Source organism: Glossina fuscipes, unplaced genomic scaffold, assembly GCF_014805625.2.
Source record: "Glossina fuscipes isolate IAEA_lab_2018 unplaced genomic scaffold, Yale_Gfus_2 2, whole genome shotgun sequence".
NCBI classification, from domain to species: Eukaryota; Metazoa; Arthropoda; class Insecta; order Diptera; family Glossinidae; genus Glossina; species Glossina fuscipes.
Window position 1 is genome coordinate 4,956,626 of NW_023998416.1, and position 24,174 is coordinate 4,980,799.

At 34.6% G+C, this 24,174-nt stretch overlaps 1 protein-coding gene across 4 annotated transcripts in view; it reads left to right on the plus strand.

Moving 5' to 3' along the window:
* LOC119633618 (myosin-G heavy chain) overlaps positions 1–24,174 on the plus strand; it is an 85,782-nt gene that overhangs the window by 45,958 nt on the left and 15,650 nt on the right. For 2 of the 4 annotated variants that reach the window (XM_038027240.1, XM_038027238.1), the window contains 4 exons: positions 16,838–17,841; positions 18,418–18,699; positions 18,763–19,165; positions 19,776–20,486. In XM_038027240.1, the coding sequence (XP_037883168.1) occupies positions 17,198–17,841; positions 18,418–18,699; positions 18,763–19,165; positions 19,776–20,486 (2,040 nt within the window). In that variant the 5' untranslated portion in view covers positions 16,838–17,197. Of the gene's footprint in view, positions 1–477; positions 1,329–16,327; positions 17,842–18,417; positions 18,700–18,762; positions 19,166–19,775; positions 20,487–24,174 lie in introns of those variants that run through there. The other 2 variants (XM_038027241.1, XM_038027239.1) reach the window with 2 other exon arrangements.

Sequence of the window (24,174 nt, forward strand, 5' to 3'; positions counted from 1 at the left end):
TCAACACTGTGCAGTGAAGTAAGCATTTGGTTCCCATTTTAGCAACACAGTGCGAACAACCCATTTGATGACAGTCTTCCTTTAATGGAATACGCTGAAGCAAGTGTTGCTACAGGACAGCATACACATATAAGTGCTCGCAGTTTGTAAATTCTCGTTACTTATTGATCATCTTGCAATTTCTGAAATGTATTTTTATATGTTACCAACGAATAGACAATGCCAGTGTACTTCTATTTTTCACTGAGTTTTATAACAACAAGAATTCTCTTTGAATTTCACTTAACTGTACGAAATTAGAAAACGGTGTAAAGCCAAAAAAAAAAAAAAAAATTCCGAGTGAGGTTTATATTTTTGTTGTCTGCACAGTTAAGCTTTTCATTTAAAAGACACGTCAAGATGCCATCAAAATTTTTTTTGTTATGACCAGCCCCGCGGATATTATTGACATTGTTTGTTATGCAGATTCGTTTTTTAATGCTTACTTTCATATATATATATATATATATTCACATTCACATTTTTCTATATATGCGTTTAAGCTTTTAAAAATTTCAACCATTAACTCAATTATCTTAAATGATATTTTGCTCTTTTCTAGAATGTGAAGGTGTAGTGACTAGACCTGTCAAATATGATGGCATACCTAAGTCAAATAAATGCCTTTCCTAAATAAGTACTTATGCTCATACACATACATATACGTATGCAGGTAGTTAGATAGAGACAGCGACACAGGCAGACGATGAATACATTGCTGTGTGATGATTGCCCGTATATAATACCGTTGTTGGTTGTGCGACAGTCAACAGTCACACTCGGCCCACAATTCCAACAAAAATTAACGTCAACAATGCTAGCAACAGTGCGGAGTAACTACAAAAAGAGCAATAACAACAACAACAACAAAAAACAACAACAAGAATTTAGTAAAAGCAATAGCTGCGTTGGCTCTTATCAAATGGCAGCAGCGCAGTTGACTTTTCTATACGAAGCTTCAGCGAGCTTTGTATTTGCTCTGACTTTTTGCTACGGTTTTTGTTTTCATTTGTAATTGTTGTTATTGTTTCTGCATACGTATATGCAAGTACATATAGGCATGTGTATGCTTTATTGTTTTTCTTATTGTCATCGTAAGAGGCGAAATGGGAACAGTCAACAAAAGTCAGCAACACCAAATGAACTAAAAAAAAAAAAAAAAAAAAAAAAATAAGAAAAAAAAAATGAAAAAACGATTGTATGTTGTCGAACTTGTTGTCATCGTATTTGTTGTACTCTACACTACTCTACTCTATACATATGCATATGTAAAATATGCACAGAAAGAAGTACGTACATATATATATATATATACCGTCTTGTATATATATAAATATATAAACATGTTTGTGTGTGTGTGTGTGTGTGTGTGTGTGTGTGCGGGCAAGTGTATATTACGAGACGTGTTCTTAAATGCGCACTAATATCATCTGAATCATGCGTGAATGTTTTATGTTTTTATTTATGGAACTGTTTAGTCAGCCAATCAGTCAGTCACACATGCGACCTGTGTATGTCTCTTTAAAAATAAAAAAAAAAATATTTTCATTTTTTTTATTTTTTTTTTATGTAACTTTATTTATTTTATATTATTTACCCAGCCATATGCACAAACACACGCACACGCATACATACACATTATTTGCTCTCAGTTGTTTGATTTATATTTATTTTATATTTTAATTCGAACTTTAGTTTTTCACTTCTCATTGTGTATGCGTAACGGTGGGTTTTGCCTCACTTGTGACAAAAGCCTACAATATAGTGCCCTGTTGCTATTAACTCGCTCTCTCTCTCTCTCTCTCTCCCTCTTTCTCTCTTTTTTATTTGGTGATGCATATTACCTTACTCTACGTTAACTCTCCTTAGACGATGTCGTAGATCAATCGTTGCTAAGTGAAAGAGAGCAGAATTTACAATTGCTCGTATGTGTTGACGTACTCAGGAGTCACTCGATGTATATGTCGGTTTTTAGAACACAGCGATAACTAAAGTTGTCGAAGGTTTTGAACTTTTCAACTTATCGCATTTGCGATGAAATAACAAAACAAAACTTATTGTACGGAATGTACTTGTGTATGTTATTTTTTTTTTCTTTTTTCCCTGACGCTATTAAAAAATGACTTTCGAGATTTTCTAATGTAGTTGTTGCAGTCAGCTTGTGCGTATATAATATAAGTTCGATATGTGATTATCAATAAAATCGATCGTATTTCATCTCTACTTCCGTAACGTATAATGTGCGTTTCAAAGAATTGCGGTAAACAGTATGGTGTAGATCTTTTATATCCAACAAGTAAAACCATTATTGTAGCCACAGCCTTCTATTAAATTGCCCTACACAACTTCGCTTAATACATTTATACATATGACGACTTGTCAAGAAAAGGCATTAGGCGTCATATGGAACGTGGTAGGGCCAGTGGTCCGATTTGAACCATTTTTAATAGCGCCCATCCTTGGCACAAAACACACTGGTGTAACGAATTTCAATAAAATATTTCAAAAATTACATGTCAGCTGAACACAAACTCGAGACGGACAGACAAACAGCAGCAAAAGCCGCTTAGATTCATTCAGAAATTGACTCTGAATTGATCTGTAAGATTAAAAATGGGTTTATGTGAAGTCCTTTTGGTTGTTGTATACATTCGCACAACCTTATATACTCTTGTATTACAAGTGGCGTAGGGTATAAAGGAGACGTATGCGAATATATTCATATAAACACTCGTACTACTAACGCCCACGTGCTAAGCATGACAATTACATTTAGTTTTCAACACTTTATGATTCGATATAGTGCAACTTCTTTGTCCGTACATCCTTGCATTTATCCTATATTTGAGTTAGTGGCTGTGGGCGGAGTTTGAAAATAAACGTAGTAGTTCGTCTGTTACGGATAGAATACGATAAACAAAAGCGATCATGATTAGGGTAAAACAGAGAGCAACTCTAACTTTCATCTTGTGCAGCGAATATTAAAAAACACAAATTAATGGATAGATGTACGGGAATTATCTGAAATTTGTTTTGCCACAAAAACAATTCTAAACATCCTACAGATGCAGATATGACTAAAGATGGATAAGGGATATCATGAATTCCCCCCAAAGCAAATTAAAATTTTTTTTACTTATTTTAAATGTTTAAATGAAATATTTTCCTACTGATTATCGGGCGCTGATAAGCTTCTATTACAAGTAATAAATACAGTCTGATAAGAAAATTAGAAATCTTAGGTGAAGTTTAGGTTAAAGTATCACACGAACAATTCGGTTTGAGCTGCTTTATAAAATAAATTTTTTTTTTTTCGAATTAAAAGGCGCAATACAATCATGAAGGTGCGATATGAAAAAGTTAATTTTTTCGGAATTGATTTGCGAAGGACGAAGCAATGTATTGCAACAAATGTTTTTACCAATTTTTTAATATTCGTTCATATATTTAAAAAAATTTGTTTAATAATGACTTAAACATAAAATGAACTCAACAGCAACTTTTGCTAAATAAACATTAATACAAAACATCTTCTTGGTCATATCTTAAATTTTAATCAATTGTCTTCAAATCACGTCTTTTGGCTTCTTAGTAACATTCTCTAGGGAAACGAGTTTGATTTTTTGAAAATATGCATTTAAGAAATGGCATCAATTTTAGCAAAAAAAAGTTCTTTTATGCATACAGATATTAAAAAATCTCCGCAATTATCACAATCTAATATTCTTAAGAGGAGTCAATCAAAAAAAACTTTACATGTTTCATAAGGGAAGTGTATTATTAAGACTATGTTCTAAAGCAATCATCGCAAGTTAATTAAGAGCGTTTGCATTAAATTGCAATTATCTATCACTATTTGGACCTATTATTAGGTTTTGGCTACATGGCAGGCTGGAGATATGGATCAGTTTGGATCTATTTCTTGTCTGATAAGAAACAATTAATTCAAGTATATACGCATTCGAACCTTACTTCGACATCGTCCTTTCCAAATCAACGCATTAATTAGAATTGCTAATTTTTTCATTAAATATGGGCAGTGTCAGTCAGCATGTCGTGCGAAAAGTATTGATTAATGAAAATATTTGCAACATCTATGCAATGCTTCCTTAGCAGCGAATAGCTATGAGTTTGTCTGCGGTTTCAAGAGTCCAGAACAAATAAACCGGCGGACAGACGAACACATCAACAGCATTAAAATGACTAAATGGAATATGAATATACTTTTTGACGCTTCCAATATGCATTTTTCAATACTAGAAGAGTCAATTACGTTTTTGGTATAAGTTGCCCCTCCATTCGTGGGCATAATATGTTGATTTCATGGTTTTTTAATAGATATGCAATTAAGAAATTTCGCTAAATTTTGATTTTATATAATATGTGTATCTTTGTCTTCTCCCTTCTCTTTATTCAACCCGTGGCAATGAAAAATGTTGTTCCCTATACAGAGTTTGCAATAGAAGCAGAAGTTTCTATAAGCTCGTAGGTATGAGTGTTTTGCTAAGCAGATGAGTCATCAACGCATTGTGTAATTCAAAAATGTGATATATATGGCGCTTAGTTACGCCATCATCTAGTCTCAAACGCACATAAGCTATTAATTTAAAAATTGTTTGCATAGCGTTGTGTTAAATTTGTCAAAATTTGTGCCAGATAAAGAACATTCACTGACAAAACTTTGTTTTGATCGAACGATGCAGAAAAAATTCATTTTTTGCTTAGTGTAATTAATGGGAATAAAAAAATAATGGGAATTGCGTATCTTCCACAACCGAACTGTAGATTGGCGTATCATCCACATTGACCGCACAATCGAATCACTTTGACGGCGAGATGATACTCTGTCGATGATGCAAAATGTTGGCTCCACTATGGTCTGTTAAAGCCCTGGTAAAACGGTTAATACGAAATAGTGCGAACAAGAATTGATCGATTTGAACCGTTAGCTCGTCAGAAAATAACGGAATTGCGCAAAAAGGCAAAACACAACAATTTTTTTACAGAACAATGGGCCACTTTGCGATACATTGAAAGCTGTTAGCATGGAAATACTCAGACCATGTAGGTTACTGATGAATCTTGCTTCGTTCTTATTATCACGTATTTGCTGTTTCCTTGGAAGATGTTCATAACAAAAAGAGAAAATTTTCACTGGCAATGACTCTATCTACATACACTTTCAAGAGATTGCAACGCATTATCCCCCACTAAATATTTTTAACGAACGGAAAGCATTGGCAAGTTTGATGCAACTGGTTGTTCATTAGTGGATATAAAATCTTTATTACCTAATCTTTTAATATGAATGCGAAAAAGAAATTTCGATAAAGTTTAATTTTGAGTTGATTTCTCTTCCTGTATACCTCTCTTTTTAACTATCATATCATGTATATATATAATTCATACAAATCGCTATAATTTGGAGAGAGTTTGACGAGATTTCTTTCTTACCAAATCAATGCGTAATCTACACACACATTCTTCACTAAATGTTAAAATAATAATAATAATAATAATAATGATAATAATTGCTTTACCCTCTTTTTACTGAGTGGTGGAGATAAGCAAACAATGACGACGAATTGAACTGAACTGAATTGAGTTGTAAACGCCTTCATTATGTACGAACAGACAATCAATTTGAGAAAAATGTCAAAAGATCACAAAGACAAGATGACATTTTGCTAAATTTTGCATATAAAAAATCACAATAAATGCCAACGTCAGGATCAACATCATTATTATCATCATCATTATCATCATCATCATCATAATCATCATCATGATGATCATCATCATCATCATCATGATCATGATCATTGCTGTCGTCGTTATGCAAATCAAATCGATCGATCGACGGTTATAAATTTTTGGCGAGACATAAATCGTTGCATGGGCTCTTTTCGCTTCTAAAAAATCAATTGTCAGATAATTGTCGAAGCATTCGTACTATATAGCAGTGCATGCGTATTTATGTTAGAACATAACAACAATGATGACAGAAACGTACCCAGAAATAATTGTACGCTTACATGTGTGTGTGTGGGGGCATGCAGTGAAATAAAGAAGAAAAAAAACAAACAAAAAATTGAAAATCGCTTCAACTAACGGTGACATTTTTATAGATATAAAACTAATAGAGACACAATACATACTTGAAGAGAAGTGCTAAACTTGAATTTCCTTACTTATATATATATATATGTATGTGTTGAAGAAATCTTAAACAATGATGCAACAGGTTGGCTTTGTATTTCAATGCAATTCAATGCTCGCTTGCGTAGAAGCATAGGCCTTTGCTTGCACGTACGAATGCAAGAAAAACATACTCATTATTGCTATCGTGAAACGTTTGTGTGCCATATCTAGACTTTTGTAAACGATACTTGTATGGGTATCTACATGGCGCAACAGAAAATGTAGATTAATTCAACTCGGCTGATGTGATAGCTGGAAACTTGAGAAATCGACGCAGTGAACTTCGAGGCGAAAAAAATTATCGAAAAAAAAAATTCAATTCATTTCAGTTCTGATAAAAATTGTTGTTGCTATTACTAAATATATACATAGACGCTTGTAAACATTGGCTAGCTAGCTATACCTGCTTTGTAGCTGTAAACATATTTAATATGCTTTCTTACTAAGCGACGATTAACTTTACAACTGCCACTACTTTATCGTCGTATAGGAATTTGGTCATTCTAATTACAGCAGGCAGCCGCCTTAAAGTGAAGTTTATGCCAACTTCGTTCGTCGTAGACTAATTTATCTCGAATGATCTATACATGGATTTGCGGATTAGGGATATTCTTTCAGATGGAAGACTCGGATTATATACATTTTTACAAACACAGACGTATCGCATTGAAAAATGGGAGTAATCTGTCCCTTAATCGTATAATCCGAAACCAAAACAGCGTTTTCCACTCTTACTTTCCTTTCTAGTGCTTATATCTAAGCAATTATTGAAATTATTCCTCAATGTAACAAATAGTGATTTCGAGTCACTCAGAGTTTTTTTACGCAATAGCTATACCATAGTTTCCGCTCATAACACGCTCATGCGTGTTCTTATTCACTCAATCCGTTTAAAAGTGCACTAAATAATATGCGTTTGCAGTTTACATAGACGATATCCAACATTTACTTAAGATTGACTTTCTCACCAGCTTTTACTCCTTTCTAAATGTAACGGATACCGTTGTAGAAAAAGTAACCGTCAGTAACCACCATCACGGACTATTTGAGAAATTTTCTCTTAAGTTTGCAAAAAAATGCTTAAAGCATCTGCTATGAGTTTATTAATTTGTTAACTTTAGTATGAAGAGATGTAACCAAGCGTCCCACAAAAAAGGCAACAAGACTCATTTGTCTGTTAAAGTGTATTTCATATAACTACCACAGGTGCATGAGGTGCATTTACTCTGCTTAGCGCCAAAAGAACACAAACAGTTATCAACTATTTCGCCATTTGAGTTTATTTGTCTGTATTTGATTAATTATAATAAAACATTTAATTTTTATTAATTTATCACAAAAGCATATAAAAAAAAAAAACAAGTGGAGAATTAAATACCCTAAACTACCTCATAGTTATATATGTGTGATGAGTTTTGAAAATAAATGTTATATGCGTGCAAGTTGAATGCAAGAAAGCAAGACGGACAGACGGCAACTTCGATCAGTACAGAAAGTGATTCTAATTCGATCGGTATAACAAAAGGTGGATCTGTATTAAGTCTTTCTGATTGTTGCCTACACCCGTACAAACCTAATATACCCGGACTTGTAGCACATTTACTGCTCGTATGCTTTAATATCATTTCATTTAAGGTTTATTGTAGTCACTAATAAAAAAGTAAAAAAATTTACTAAAAAGAAGGTCAACCATCCAATTAAATGTAACTTAACTTATTCACTTTATCAAATGCTTTTGCACTAACATATTATATATGCGAATAGTACTCGATATAGTGTGCGTTGTGCTTCTAATGACTTTGCTTCAAATCCGTTATCCGTCTTTTTCGACTAAATTAATTCTTACTTATCCGAGGATTTTTCTTTTATAAGACGAACTTGTTACGGGATGCTCCATTTGTCCGAAAATGTCGTATACATATATTTAACTTTTAACCTTTTAACTTTTTAAAATGACCCTGACAGGGCACAATTTCCATATAAGACTTCAGCGCGGAATTTACAGAGTAAAAATTTGTCGTAGGGAACGATTACCCACGATTACGATTAGAGACAATCTGGCAACAGTTCGCGGCCTTGTAATTTTAATGATACTCAGAACAAATTAAGTATCTATAGCTTAAGCTAAAGTTTTTGAAATAAATTTTCTAGCAAGAAAAAGAAATGGATATAAACATTATAGACGGGCAAGGTCAAGCATTAAGACTAGGCTACTTCCCTTAATACAATCCTTCATTTGTTTTCTTAATTTTATACTATCAACCAAATTTTTGTTTATGTGTAAAGGCATATTTTTCGTGGTAGCCTTTATATGCGAGAAGACCTAAAGCGTGAACTTACGCGGCCCAAATATGGAAAAATTTAGTTTCTTGTCAAAGACCTTCCTGTTCTCGCGCTTTCTTTGGCATAAGGTATAAAAAACGAAACTTTTATGCTACATGAAGGCACTTTTCGTGGGGACCTTTATAAGAGGCAGTGTCAAAAAAAAATGTGCCAATGTGGTCCAAAATTAATTTCTATGCCAAATTACTGTCTTAAACTAATTTTTTATCATAACATATCATAAATTAGATCTTTACGCTATAACAAGGCTTATATCTCGCAAAAATGCTTGTGTCAAAGTGGGTGCAAAAAATTAACTCCTTCGATCCAAAGTTTTCGCGCCAATTTAGTAGCCATTAAGCCAAATAAGCCATTTACTGTTGTTCGGTGACTTTTGTAGAGAAAAGCTCAACATCTGCCTTACGTAGGGACTAATTACAAAAGTAAAATTCAATCAAATTCATTTTAGATCAAGTTCATACTTGGCCTAACGTCAGTATATCAAATGTCGAAAAAATGTCTCAAAATTTGTCATCTGTAGACCGTGCGTATAAAAACGTATACAAATATTTAGTGTAAGTCAATTAAAACAGTGATTTCATAGCGCTGAGTTAGGACAAAGTCTATTCCTTAAATCCTAGTCAGCAGTCTATGATAGGGCAGGCAGCGGAGATTTCCTACTTAATGATAAAAATTTTATGTATTTCAAAGAACAAAAAAAAAAAAGAAAAAGGCATAAGTTTTCAATACAAACTAATTGAAGCCACCACACTGTAAGCGAAATACTGAAAACGTTATACAAGTTATAGAACAATTCTAAGGCATAAGCCGTAAAGTTTAATTGCCGTATATGATCATCGTTTAGATATCCAAAAGTTTACCTTTAAGAAGCATAAGCTTGCGCATAATGCTACTTGCTTATGCATGCAAGTAAACATTATGGAGCAACAACTAGCAAAAACAATACGTACAACATACGGAACATAACAGCGTTTTCCTTGTTCTATTTCCTAGAACACGGCATTTTCGGTTCATTGTGGAGCCATTTGCACATAAAGCACCTGAAAAATCAACCAACCATCGGAAAGTAACATGCAATGACTGCGCACCATCGCAAAGCAAAAAAAAAAATAATTCAAAATGCAAAAAAGAAATCATTGAATCTAAGACTAATTAATTTATGATCCTCGAAGCAATCGCTTTGAAAAGTAAATGTCTAGCAAATGAAAAAAAAACCATATACGCTTAATAAATAGAAGGTAGTATTGGATAATTGAATGGGAATCGATTAAAAAATTTCTTACACTTGCTTAAGCTTTAAAACGACTTTGAAGATTTTAATAAACTTTATATGTTAGTCTATATGTATATGTGTATGTGTTTGTGTATGTGTGTGTATGTATGTACGTAAGGTTTAATGAACATATGTACACATATAAGAGCATGCAAACTACCATTGACTTGAAATGGTTAATGACCACTGCCAGAGATGTGAAGAACCCATGCGCTAATTAATATTTAGTTCACGTTGTTGAGTTCAGTGTCGGTTAAAGAAATTCAAGCAGTAAAAAATATGTAGCAAAAAATCAAAAAACAAAAAAAAATAAATAAATAAATAAAATAAAAAAAAACGAATGCAACGTTATGCACTAGCGCTGTCCGAAGTATATACTACTATGGCGATGGCAACAATTCAAGATCAAGCAGAAGCCAAATGAGAAACACTTTTCAGCACGACATTACAAGTATGGATGGTTAGCTGGTTTGTTTAAATGAATGAATGGGGTTGGGCTACGTTCGTATATATATACATATATACACACTAACGTTATAAAAGGAGAGATCATAGATCGCTAAGGCTGTTGTTTGCTGATTTGTCAGATTGCATGCGATGATTTTACTGCAATGGCTGTGTCTAAACGAACACCTGTTTTGCAGGAATCTGGTGCAGTGCACATGCGCATGCGCCACCTCATCAGCATCATCATCATCATCATCATCATCATCATCATTATCATTGCTACCATTAGAGGAGTACATAATGTTTTCAACAGAAGAAAACATGAGTGTGTGCGTGCTAATGGCCGCCGCTTTATGTACACGTTGATATAAATCATTCATTCCATCCATCCAGCTATCGTCAAATTAATACACCTACAGCTACTGCTCTCCTTTTAACATTTAAGGTCTACTACTGGACCTCAACATTGCGGCAATCAAATCGTATTTATTACTCTTGTTACTAAATTGCAGCATAATGAAAGCATACTATGTTTGCCAATCCACATGTAATGTTTGGAAATTGACATCAAAGATATTAAAATATATATGTTGAATGTGTGTTCAATTTCCCGTCTGTGTTTGTGTTCACGTACGACTCGATTAGCTAATAAAACATTCGCCATTTGTTATTAAATATAAGAAAAAACAAGTAAGAAAATTATATTCGGCCATGACCGAGTCCTTGATACCCATCACCAATATCCTGAAGAGGACAAAAAAAGTAAAAGAACTAAATTTTGATGTTCTATAATATGGAGTGGACGTGGCTGATATTTTCTATTTTCAAAATAAAAGTTTTTGTCGCATGGGCGGGCGTCGTAGGCGTGTCTTGTGAAAAGTTTAAAGCGCTTCCAACTTCTTTGGCAAATTTGTAGGCGATATCTTCATTTTTGCAAAAGGGCAAATGTTTACCACTAATACTACACAGTTGCGCAGATAGGCAGTTGGACAGAGGAACAGACGCATATGCTTAAATGCATTCCAACTTTAAAACTGGCCAAGAATATATATACTTTATGGGGTTTTTGCAACTTGTTTACGCGTTTTATAAAAAGAGTTAGACTTTGATACACTATAGCATTGGGTAGGCGTGAAAAATTTTTCCCATTTTCGTGCAAAGGTGCTACGGCTTCGCCCATAGAATATGCGTTTAAACGTTGGTACATTTTATTCTGTATAGTTTATGAATAATGAGCAAAGAATCAATTTTTCATTCCCTTTGAAAATCAGACGTTCGCTTACTGTGATGTGGTACTGTGAGCATGCTCTTCGACCGATTTAGCCCATTTTCAATAGCGATCTTCGCCCGAATTTTATGGCCTCCAAAGCTCGTTAATTTGCCTTCTTTGAAAGGGAGATGTGAAATGTTAGGTCTTTCTCTTGATAGTGATATTAATTGGTAGTAGCTTGTCCAATCCATTTTAGTAACACTGCATTAACTGTTATATACGGAATAGAGGTCTTTAGGCTTTTTGCAACTATTCTCGCCATGCTGCCATAATTAGCGGCTGTTTACACCGTCCTCGTAGGCTTTCTAATACAAGGTCAGTTGTCAGTTTGATCACGCAGTTGATTCTGTAACACATAATCAATCACAATCGTGGAGCAGGAGATAGACAGATAGATACGTTTAGTTTGTATAATAATTTTTATGTTATCACATTTTATTACTGTTATTATTTTATATACTTTCAATTTCAAATGTACGTTTTCCTATCACATTTCATTTCATTTACTAAGCTTTAAAAATATTTATGTAAGAATATGCTTTGTAATCCTTGTCTGCTTGCAAAACTTGTCAGGTTACCTTAGGTTTATTAAATGTGATTATTGTAGTAGGAAAGCAAATGAATAAAATAATAAGACGTAAGTAAATAATAGTTTAAGGAGATGACAAGTTGGCAGCTAAATCGTCCAAATTCCTAAGGGCTCCATAAATAAGCCTGCAATCTGGCATTGCTTAAGTGGCCTGACAAACGATATCTATAATTTGAGTCTATCGCATTGCTTGGAGCCAGCAGCCTGTGGCAGACGATGTCTTACCAACGTTTAGCTTTTAAATAGTATCCTCTGTGAGTATCGCTTTCTTTCGCTTTCTTCGTTTTGTTATTCATTAACAATCAACAGTCTCAAGGACGCTGGGCTCGCTTTTTTGAAATGCTAACGTCTTTATTTGATTACGACATTACGGACGATTTTGTCAAACTTATTTGCAAAAGATCAATCAGTCTACTGAAACATGTTAGCGCTTTTGTTGATTTACTCAAGAAAATGTTTTAAATAATTTGTTGAAAACGAAGACATGCCAAATCCCGCAAGTAAATCACTTTTTTATTATAAGACCTCGTTACATATACTCCAAACGGGCACCTAAAAGAAAAAAAGAAGAATCGAAAAAATTCTTGGAATATTGTTAAACTTCCAGCTCCGAATTTTTTTTAAATATTGATTCAAAGAAATGGGGCCGTCTCTTAGAAAAACTCTTACAAAAATCGATCTTAAGATCGGTGAAAGCGTACTAGTCAAAAAATCGTATAGCATTCTTCAGGAAATGTTGTTTAAATTGAAATTTGAAGTTAATCAAGAAAGAATTGACGATGCATGAGGTGAGGCTGGTTCGAAAAACATAACTTTGAGAAGTATACAATTAAAGCATTAGCCAGTAGAATTTCAAAAATATTTTCGATTTAATTTGAAGGTGCACTTTTTGCACCATACCAGTTCGAACAGCGAAATTTGTTTACAAACTACTCTAAGCTGATAAATTATTGCCGTCTATTAGCAGAATGCGAAATCAAGACTAAACCTGTCTGTCCGTCTGTCCATCTGTTCGTTTTGTTTTCTTACGTTCAAACTACAGGTTTTCATTTTTCAGATATTTTCATGAAATTTGTTATACCCACGTGGATTGATTGGTTCAGGAGCGAACGATTCGGATCGGAGTATTTTTTTGAACACTTCCCATAAAATGTATTATTTGAAGAAGTCATTGTATTAATAACTGTATTAAACGAAGTGGTATGCGATACTTAATTGTGGGCCCCGGCTCGCTATAGTGTTTCTATTTGTTGTTTATTTAAAGCATGTGCGTAGAATTTGAATTTCAGCAGACTAAAGGTGCTAACTAAAACAATATTTTTATATCACTAACAGCTCATCCCTAAAAAAAGAAAAGTAAATTTGTTTGTTGTTTGGTACAATTTTGATTCTGAAAAAAAGAACGTTCTTCTCTTGCAAACATTCAACTTCACTTTATTTAGGTGCATGTCGTTAAAATGGACACGTCATCATATAAAACTTGGAAACGTTTACCATAAACATGGTATATTCCTTGATGAAGTGGAGGGCATTTTTCGTCGTCCATCAGCTTCACATGTCGACTGTCCGCTAACACTCACGCTGCTCTATTGGAATTTGTACGCAATGCAATGATATTTGAGACAATAACAATTTCATAAGCAATAGGTTCACCATTTTCAACATTATAGGATAATGTTGTCAATAATTTTCTTATTTCGTACAAGATCAAGAAGAAATCCAATCCAGCTCTAATATATATCCTTCACTGTTATCGCAAACGTTGCATAGTATTTATCTTTATATGTTTTTATTACGTAAGGCATAATATAAAGCTAAGAAACCTGAGAAACGTTCTAAGCTGTCCACACGCATTTAGCAGCAAAAAGGACTTGACTTTAATTTTAGATTCGAAATCAGGTAATAATAAAGTTTCATGAAAACGTCTTACGACTTTAGGACAAGTTTATAAATATACATATAGACGAATTCGCAACCACATTACACATCCACTACATATATAGTTACATAGAAATTTATCTGATGCAATTTGTTATGACTTTAACTACACTATGAACTGGTTTCTTATGCTTAACTTTAGTCTGATGCGAAATGTGTGCGTTGCCTTTTTAATATATGTTTGTAAACGTTCACTAGTTTGTCCAGTTCAAAAGGTGGAGAGGTGTTAATACTTTATCAATTTGATTTTTATGTATTCCACTGTCTTCATTATATTCTCCTCAATATCTTAGTAACAACTAACATCAATTAAGACGACACTGTCATTTTCAAGGAAATTTGAAATAATTATCTTCACATACCTTCATCCTTGGATGGATGGATGGATCGTTGGTCTAATGCATTCAGAAAATTGAGTTAAAGATAAAAACTTTAAAAAAAAAAAAAAAAAAAAAAAACACACACACCATTACGACATTGTTGCAAAGGCATGCGTACACAGATGTACGCTTCTGCTTGTTGTAAATTTTTTATGTTGTGCTCTGATTTCATAAAGATTCACTGAAATATCAATTAAGATGCATGTACCGTTAAATTGCGGTATTATCGTTTCGTTTCACTGCTTACCAGAATAACTGGATTGCATTTTTTCTATTCAACACCTTGAAGCCAACAAAAAAAAAAAAAAAAAAAAAAAAAAAAACAATAAATAGAAACGCACTATGATTGCTTTTCACTCTAAACGATTGTAATCTGCTAAGTGAGGAAAAAGCATGATTTCTAAAAGTTAAAAAAAAAAACCATAGCCTCAATATTGCCACAATTCCATAAATATAACAGGTCACAACAAATTAGATGCTATACAAGTGGGCAGAGCTTAAGGAAAAACTAAAATATTCGCTGAAAGCCATATTTAGATTTTCACGATACACGATGTACGATGCAGACTGTAGTACAGATGTTTCTTAACACGTTCGCTGCCAAACTGGTTGAGAGTAGATGGCATTTACACACTACGTGTACTGTTTTCGGTACATACTAACAAATTTAATAATTTAAAATAATTACTTTGTTCTTTTGACATGATATGAAAGAAAATATACGTTTACCGCAATTATAAATATTCAAACAACAAAACGCTCCATATAACAAAAAAATATATTTGATTTAGTTAGTAGTAATTAATTTTTAAGTTTTAATATATTAATTAAAAAAAAACTTATTCTGAGAACGATACATGTGGCAGGGCAGATTCAGTTAAATACACACATTTATGATGACACATGCCATCAGTAGCCAAAAATCGTTGCCAACCTTAATAAAATTGTGAACTTCACCTTGCTTTACACTATTCATTTATCGGAGTAACGCAGGACAGCGAAATATATCTTCGCTTGATTAACAAGAAAATCAAATAATTCGTTTTAGTCTTTTCTATAAAACTTCTTCATGTGCCAGAAGCTGTGACATCTCCATATTTCTTATAGTAAAACTCGTTCCCGAAACATTAGCAGTGCTGGACTACTTTCTCCGTTTTTTTTTAATCAGACATTGATGCTTCTGATTACCAATGATTTTACTTGACGATTTTGTGTTTATTTGAACAAGGCTTCCACTTTTCTTCATCGCAGTACGTAAAAATAGGCCATCGAACAATTGATTGTACCTTTAACACTGGACCTAAAAATAGCCGCAATACAATTACAATTTTTATAACTTTTTACCTAATCTATAATAATGCCTAACATGGGTGGAAAATAGAGAGAGATGCTGGAGCGTGTAGGTGTTCGGCAGCTTTTAATGTATTATGACTTATTCCAAACTTTCACAGCTAGCAGCTAATATAGAAAAATGCAATTCAAAAACGAACGCAATATGGCAAAAATTATGGGGTCTTAAGTTTTCTGTGTGATGACGTGCGCCTACCGAATCTCGTCCAGAAAAGACTGAACTAAAATGTTGCAGTTTCCTCGCTGTTTTCACCAAATAATACTGAATACAAAGTATTTGGTTAATGCTGATTTGTTATCTAATCAAGCACAAAATCTATTCTTACCAAAAAAAAAAAAAAAAAAAGGCCCTGAGTAGTTTTGAACAAACAGAAGCGCTTTTGTCAGAAAGATTGACAATACATTCATTAAAATATCTTTTTTCATTGTATTGAAATAAACTCTTCTTCAAAAACAAAATTATCAAAGAGTTGTGGAGATACTGAGGGAATCGATCTAAATTCTTCCACAACTGATAAATTCGGATCATCATCAGTAGACTCGCGCTTAACCGTAATATTTGTATTACTTTTCATGCTTTTATGGGAAATGTTATCGACGGAAATTTTTTCACAAGTCACCCAATGGCTGAATATTCATATGGACTGCCGTCGGTCCGCTATTGATTGAACAAGCATTTTCTGACTAAATGTCTGAACAATTTTACAGAATTTTTTTTTTTTATAATTGTTTTAATTGTTTACCCATTGCAATGGTGTTTTAGATTAGATTTTTTTCACAACCGGCCAATGGAATTAAGAAACAAAATCTTAGGTCAAGATTCAATCATAAATTTTGTAAATGCGAGGGAAAATAACAAGGAATAAATTTCGATACCAAATTCCATTGTTGTCAAAGTAAAGAAAAACGACATCTATTAAAAGTTTTTCAAAGTTACATTAAAATATTATTAGAACCGTTATTCTCATAAGTGATGTGCATAACCGATGATTACCTTCACCTTACAGATAAAATAAATGGAAATAAATTTTGTTTGCGTCTAACGAACGTGTACGTGAGCGCTCATAATCGAGAATCATTAGCAACAGTTACATCCCTAAACATTAAGAAAACCAGAGCAACAGCCTTTAATATTGAAAGTATTATAATTTACGACAGCAAGATAACTATAAATGTAATCAACAGCACAACGTATAAATCAGCAGCAGCAGAAATAAGAAAAAACATCGAAATTACAAATCAACAACATTTACGCCAACATCATCAAAATTGCCATTTAACACCAACATTTAGTATAACATTTGTTGCCACAAAAAATTTCGACAAATCAACGACTGCTTTGGATTGGTGGGGAGGGAATTAAAAAAATGCTCGGTGAACGTTCTCTGCTGCTAAGTGGTTATAACGCAATTGAGAGCGCAAAGAAACCCTGCGACAATAGCAATTCCCCATCGCCAGCAGTTACGCAAGCGGCCATTACACTGACGCCCACATCAACAGCAGCTGCTGCAGCTGCTTACCTTTACCTGGAGAAGGTAAAAAATGAACGAATGTCTCCGCGAATGACGGCAGCGCAAATTGACTCTCTTAAAGATGCAATAATAGAGTCATCGGCAGCGGTAGCGGCTGCTGCTGCTATTGCCAATAACAACAACAACAACAATAATAATAATAATAATAATAATAACAATAATAATAATCACAATAATAATTGTTTATTAAAAAATAAAAACAGTGGTAGTATAAATGACAATATTAACACCAACAAAAGTTGCACAAATAACAACAGTTTAGTCATCACACATCAGCAAACGCAAATCGGAAATATTGAACTCAATAGCATCGGCAAAACCACTATTAACAATAATAGCAGTACCAGTGATGAATTACAAAACCATTCCCTTAACGCGCAACCTCTCAGCCAATTATCAACGCACATTGGTACTAATCATGTAAAAAAGGAAAGACTTAGCCCTGGAACAAATGGCGACTTACATTCGTCATTGTCAAGGTAAGCACAAATTAACAACATTACAATAAATTTATAATTTGACAGCGAATTCCGAATTCCGAATCTGAATCTAAATCCTAATTGAAATCTTCCATAAGAATGCCGCATGTAGTAAAATTGTACTTCAAAATCAAATCGAGCAGTGTTCTCTAATGTATTCTTTCTTATAAATCCTCCCTTGACATGTAAGTTGCGGAGAATGTCAGAGCATAATAACTGTTAACATTTAAAACCAAAAATATATTAAAAGATCCTCTAACTGTTTCAACTTTAGAGATAGCCTATACGATTCTCTGTGAAAGCAGATGAAGAAGAAGCGGATTCGAATCCGAGCTTGGCTTTTCTTTTCGTAACCCAATGCTATAGCTGTAGCGCTCTTTCTGTCTTTCTCCCTCCGCACCTTTCCGTAAATCTTCTTTCTCACACACTTTTAGTCTCTATATTTCTAATTTTGCGGTCTTTCTCCAAAAGGCATTGTGGAGCTTGAATAAATATGTTTTGGATGCAATAGATTCTTTTGATAAACTGGAACTTTTTCAAAGTTTTATCTCTCGTATTTCGATTAAATATTTTTAGATCACGTAGTACGACACCTTCATCTTTTCGGGGAACTTCACCGCAACAATCAATTCACAGTAGTCCGTCCGAAACCATGATACCAATGCACAATCTCTCCTCAAATATACTGAACACGATACAACAAGCTGCAGCAACAACTGGTCGCCATAATGCAGGGCCACCAACGTCAGGGATCAATTCAAGTTCATTATCCGCACTACCCGCAGATTTCACTGCGCATAATTATTCGGATTTTATGCGCAGTTTGGCAGCAAAATACAACAACGCAAATCCGAACGAGTAAGTTTTGATTAATGCAGGAAGCGTCTTAATAGCAATTATTGAATTCAATCGAAATTTTAGTTCAAATAATAGCCGACGTAATGCCTTCTTCGAGATGATACCTAATTCTGTAGCGGGAGCAACAACAATAACAACAACAACCAAAAAACCATCAGCAGCTCATAAAGTATCGTTTTCTTCGGCTTCGTGTAATACATCAACGAGTAAAGAGATGTCAATAACACCCACTCTACCTCCGCCACCACCTCTAGCTTCTTCGGCAATATCGCCGTGCGAAGCGACAACACTAAAACAACCTCAACAAAGTCAGCAAATAGCGGCCGCGGCGGCAGCAGCTGCAGCTGCTGCAAGTAATACCAGTGTTTCACCATTTATGACTTCGTTCCTATCAACGCTGCCCTTTGCTCAAGGTGTATTTCCACCCCTGATCGACATGAGCAGTACGCAAGCATTAATCACTTTAGTAAGTACGAACTTATTTTATGTCGAACCAATAATAGAGACGCAAGACTATTTTTACAACGGTAACTAGCGCGCACTGACACTACAGAGAAAATTTTTTGATTTTGTTTTCATATCGTATATTATATCGTTTACGGAAAAGTAAAAATGTAAGCTTAAGCGAAGATAATAAAAAGTAACAAAGACTTGCTTTACTTGAAATTATATTCGTATACAATCTGTTAGACTTCGGGATTTAAATGTAGCAAGCAACAGGTCTTTACACAGAACAAACTCCATCCCTCTCTCCCTTTATCTCATGTGCAAACCCGTCTCATCTTATTGAGATATGCTCGTTGATATATGTGGAGGAATTTTTACAGAGGCAGATTTAGTGAGAAACAGTCAGGGCCATCTAAATTTCTTTATTTAAACAAAGTTTCAAAATTGGTCATGGTTAAGTCAATGCTATTAATGCTGTAAACTGAGACTGCACCCGTAAATGCAATTTATTCGGTCGGCGTGACAAATAGTGCTCTATAGATTTTGTAAGCTATTCTAAATGTTTAAGACGTTGAATTGTGGTGGGAGGCGATTCATCAGCTTAATGTTTACCAATATTTTCATTTTAGGCCCGAGCTGCCAAAGAAACAGAAATACAAAATGTTTTGCGTTCAGCACAAATCCCAAAAAGATTATCTGCCAACACCTCACCTTCACCTCGTCCTAGTTTAAGTGTAGCTCTACAACAGGCGGCCCAATTTGTTTCTCCTGCTTTAATGTATTCCGCTCAGTTGCAACATCAGCAGCAATTGGCGGCTTCGCAACAATCTAGTCCTGCTCATAGTCGTCCAATAACGGATCCTCATTCAAATGTCGCAACGAAACCTGTACCTGCATCGGCTGGTCACTGTTCAATTAGTGATAAAATTGAAGTGAATGCAACACCATTAGATTTGAGTTCTCAACCGCCACCTTCAAAACGATTTAAAGCCGAATCAATCTCCAGCCAAAGTAGCAGTGCAGACGTTCCCTTAGCACATGCCGTCCAAAGACGAGTATCTTCTTCAACTGTCGCCACGACTCCATCACCCCCGCCCTACATTGCAAAATCTATCATCTCGCTAGTCGGCTCGGATGCCACAACAAGCGAGAATACGATCGCCGCGTATACAAACTACAAAACCATGAATTCAACGCCGGCAAAAGCAGGCCCAACGGCTTCATTAGTAACGGGTGGAGTACGTCAGTGCCAAGCTCAAAGCGAAGAAGTGAATTCATGGTCAGTGGAAGATGTTTGTAGTTTTGTGGGCAGTATTGATATTTGCGCAGAATACGTAAAGGTGAGTGTAAAATTTTTATGAAAATTCTCTCCAAATTCCGAAAATATATTCTTTACAAATCTTCCTAATTTCGAATGCTACCTTGTCGCTACTATTTCTCCTTTCCGAGTTTTTACAAGTTGCCTTATGCCTTAGTGAATATAAATTCTTTACTTTAGCAAATCACCAAATGGAAAGAAGAATCCATGTGAAATATGTTTTTTTTTTTTTTTAGGAGGGACAGACATAATGGAACTAAGCTCTTTAATTTAAAGGTATAACCTTATAACGAACAATGCTAAAAACTTGTACCGACATATTGTTTACCGAAAAAACCACGCTAAGTAAGACGGACATATATCATTTAAGAGCGGTACACTTATCGAGTTCCTGTTGAATTTGCGGACGTGAATTGAAAGTCCGCAATACGGGGCAGCGATATTGAATCGTATCATATGACGAAACTATCCCTTATGACATAGGATATAAGTTAGCTAAACTAAGACGTTGCCGAGAAAGATATTCACATTTCAGAAACTGAGATTGACTCTGCTTCAGTGTGCAAGATATGAACTGCATATAAGGGTAATTATAATTTAAAAAAAGTGAAAGGAGAACCTGCTGTACTGCTGATGATGGCCTACACATTCGTTTACTTGATGATTGCTTTCAAACGTTAACATTGCACATCAAAAGGGCACAAACGATTATCGTATCGTTTTATTTCATATGTGGGAATAAATTAAAATGCAGTCGCCATAGTCGAAGTTAGATAAGACTTTTAAGAATTAATAGGATGCTAAAGCACAAATTAAGCTTTATTAAGATTCATTTACTTTGTGTATATAACAAGGCATTGAGATCAAATTATGAAGGATAGGTCCCAACCACTCACTCATCTTCGAATAAGTCTTGAGAAAGAAACGGTGAATGTTTTTTAACTGATCGAAAAACGACATTGACTTTTAATACGCTTGACAATAGTTGAACAAACTTTTAATATAACCACTCATCAAATTGTATGGTCTCCGATGTGCGTTAGTTACCTCGAACGCACACACAGAAATGCAATCAGATAAATAAAGGTATATATGTTTGTTACATGTTTATAGGCATATGGTAGACAGTTTTTAGTTCACGACGAGTGGACTGGACTGTACACAAACTTGTGGTTGTTAGTATCGTCGCAATTTAGACATTTGAAAGCTATACAAGTTGTGTATATTAAATTTATGGTCACACAGCGGCAATCGAGCTAAACAACCTTTACATAGAAATATCAACAACAACAACAGCAACAATAGTAAAGACGAACATCATTTATATATGTTTGTGGATAACATTGCAAAATGGCCTTTGGCTTGTTTGTCTGGTACTGGCACTGGCACTGGAGACAACCAACGCACTCTAGCCGGCTGCGGTGCGGTGAAGTGCAGGCCAATATTACACCTTTGCTATTGTGTGTTGCTCCAATTGCATGATCTTGTTCCGCATGCTCGCTCTTGCAATGCACAATGTCATTGCAAATGGAAAAACATATACAAAGTCGCAAATACATACGGACACTTACATAAACTTACTTATTTACTTGCTTACTTACTTACTTACATATTTACATACTCACATACATACGTATCTACATACTTAACTGAACTGGCACAATCAAAGTGTAAATCAAACTCTAACTCGATATATTCACATACATAGTGTGGGGATATGCGTTTCCATAACCATACAAATGAACACATATGAAATTTTGGATATTGCTTAGCCAAGAAGAGGTGACATTCATACTCACACGTTGAAAAAAATTATTGCTCTGTAAATGTCATTTGATCACAGTTAAGAGATTTTTTCAAAGCAACAATAGCAACAAAACAAACTCTCTATGTAAGTTGCTCGCCAAAGGTTGTTGTTTGTAAGTGCATAGGCACACATGTACCATCATGAACAATAGCTAACTATATGTGCATATGCATACAGGCGCATACACAAGCACGCGCAAGTCACATAAATACATGTTCATAGAAACTATTGCAAGACATTGAGAAACTGGTACTTTTCTTTATATGCCTTTGTGTATAGATGTGCGAACGCACACACACACACACACACACACACACGTATAGATGAAAAAAAGCTCAGGTTGCTCTAATATGTTGCATAGATAGTTACCCCCCGCGTCCCACGTACGGCGATGCTGTATAGCAAGTGCTATTGATATTCAATGTCTCTGTCCAACGAAACGCATGGGTGGGTTTCTTGTACTCGCTCTTACTCTTATTATTATTGTTATTATTGTCGCGTCCTCATCGTCGTCGGCCGCCGTCATCATCGCTTTTAACTTGTTCACTTTTTCTGGTTTATATTAAATTGTTGTTCTTGTAGTAGTAGTTGCTTAGGATAAGATCATCAGACAGAGATCAACATATTTAAAATAGAGTCATAAGCATTAATATCAAAGTAACTATAGCAGCAGGATGCAATAATTTCAAATACTTCAATCCTTAAGTTTCGATAAGTCGCAATAAGAATCTGTCTTGACAATTGCGTTGATCTGCTTTCAAAAAAATTCGCTTTGAACGCAACAGCGATAGCGAAACAGCGAACCAGCGAAACATCGAACGAGCAAAACAGCGAAGCAACGTAAGCCTAAGTCAAACAAACTAATCTAAAAATAATCAACAACCGAACATGGCCTTAAAATGCTAAACGTCAAATCTAGATCTTAATGCACACACACACACACACACACACACACACACACACACACTCGCAGATACTCGCGCACTCACTCACTCACTTATTCTCGAAAACGAACACACACCGAAACGGGTATTTAATAAAATGAAATTATATATATACATACATACATAATATACACACACATGTACAAATATAAACGAATAAAAAAAATCAGTTCAGGTTTTCGTCGATTTGTTACTATTTTCATTCTGCGCGCCTTTGACATGGCAAATGGCAAACGCTCATGTAGGCGTTACGTTGGCATTAAGTTCACCTGAGACAACAATCACGAAAACATTGTCCGAACAGGGTACCTCTAGCATAGCATACGTACAATACCCGAGATGTGAGTCTGCTCTTTTAATGCAAACGAATATGGATTCTCTATAATTCAAATTACTTCGGTTAAGCGGTCTTACAGATTTCTTCAATTCACTTGTATTTGAAGTTTATGTTTATAAATGCCACCACCATACCTACAATTACGACATAATTCAATTTAGCAAAACCAAGAAGTCAAGCTTTATTCACCACCAAGAGACATATTAACTTTATCGTTTAGCTTGTAACGTCTAAAGAAAACATTAGTTGAGACATCTCTTAGGCGGAATTACTCCGGGTCGTATTAGCAATAATTTCTCTTATGAATTTGGAAAATATTATATTCGCTCGCAATCGAATCTTTTACACCCATCACCGTTACCCATCTTATACCGATATTTAATTTGGAATTAACACGCGCTTAACTTGTCGCATTCTACTCTCCAACTCTCTTATTTGATACCCAATGCTAAGAAAGAACGAATCTTCTACGTTATAGGCTCCGTCATATTTATTTTAAAGTGAACGCATTTTTAGACAAATAATATATCTTCACGTGAAGAATGTACAGAATAATTATCAACATTCTGTGCCATTTTTGCGTTATGAGTAATAAACAGAAAACATTAAAAAAACCTTGTAT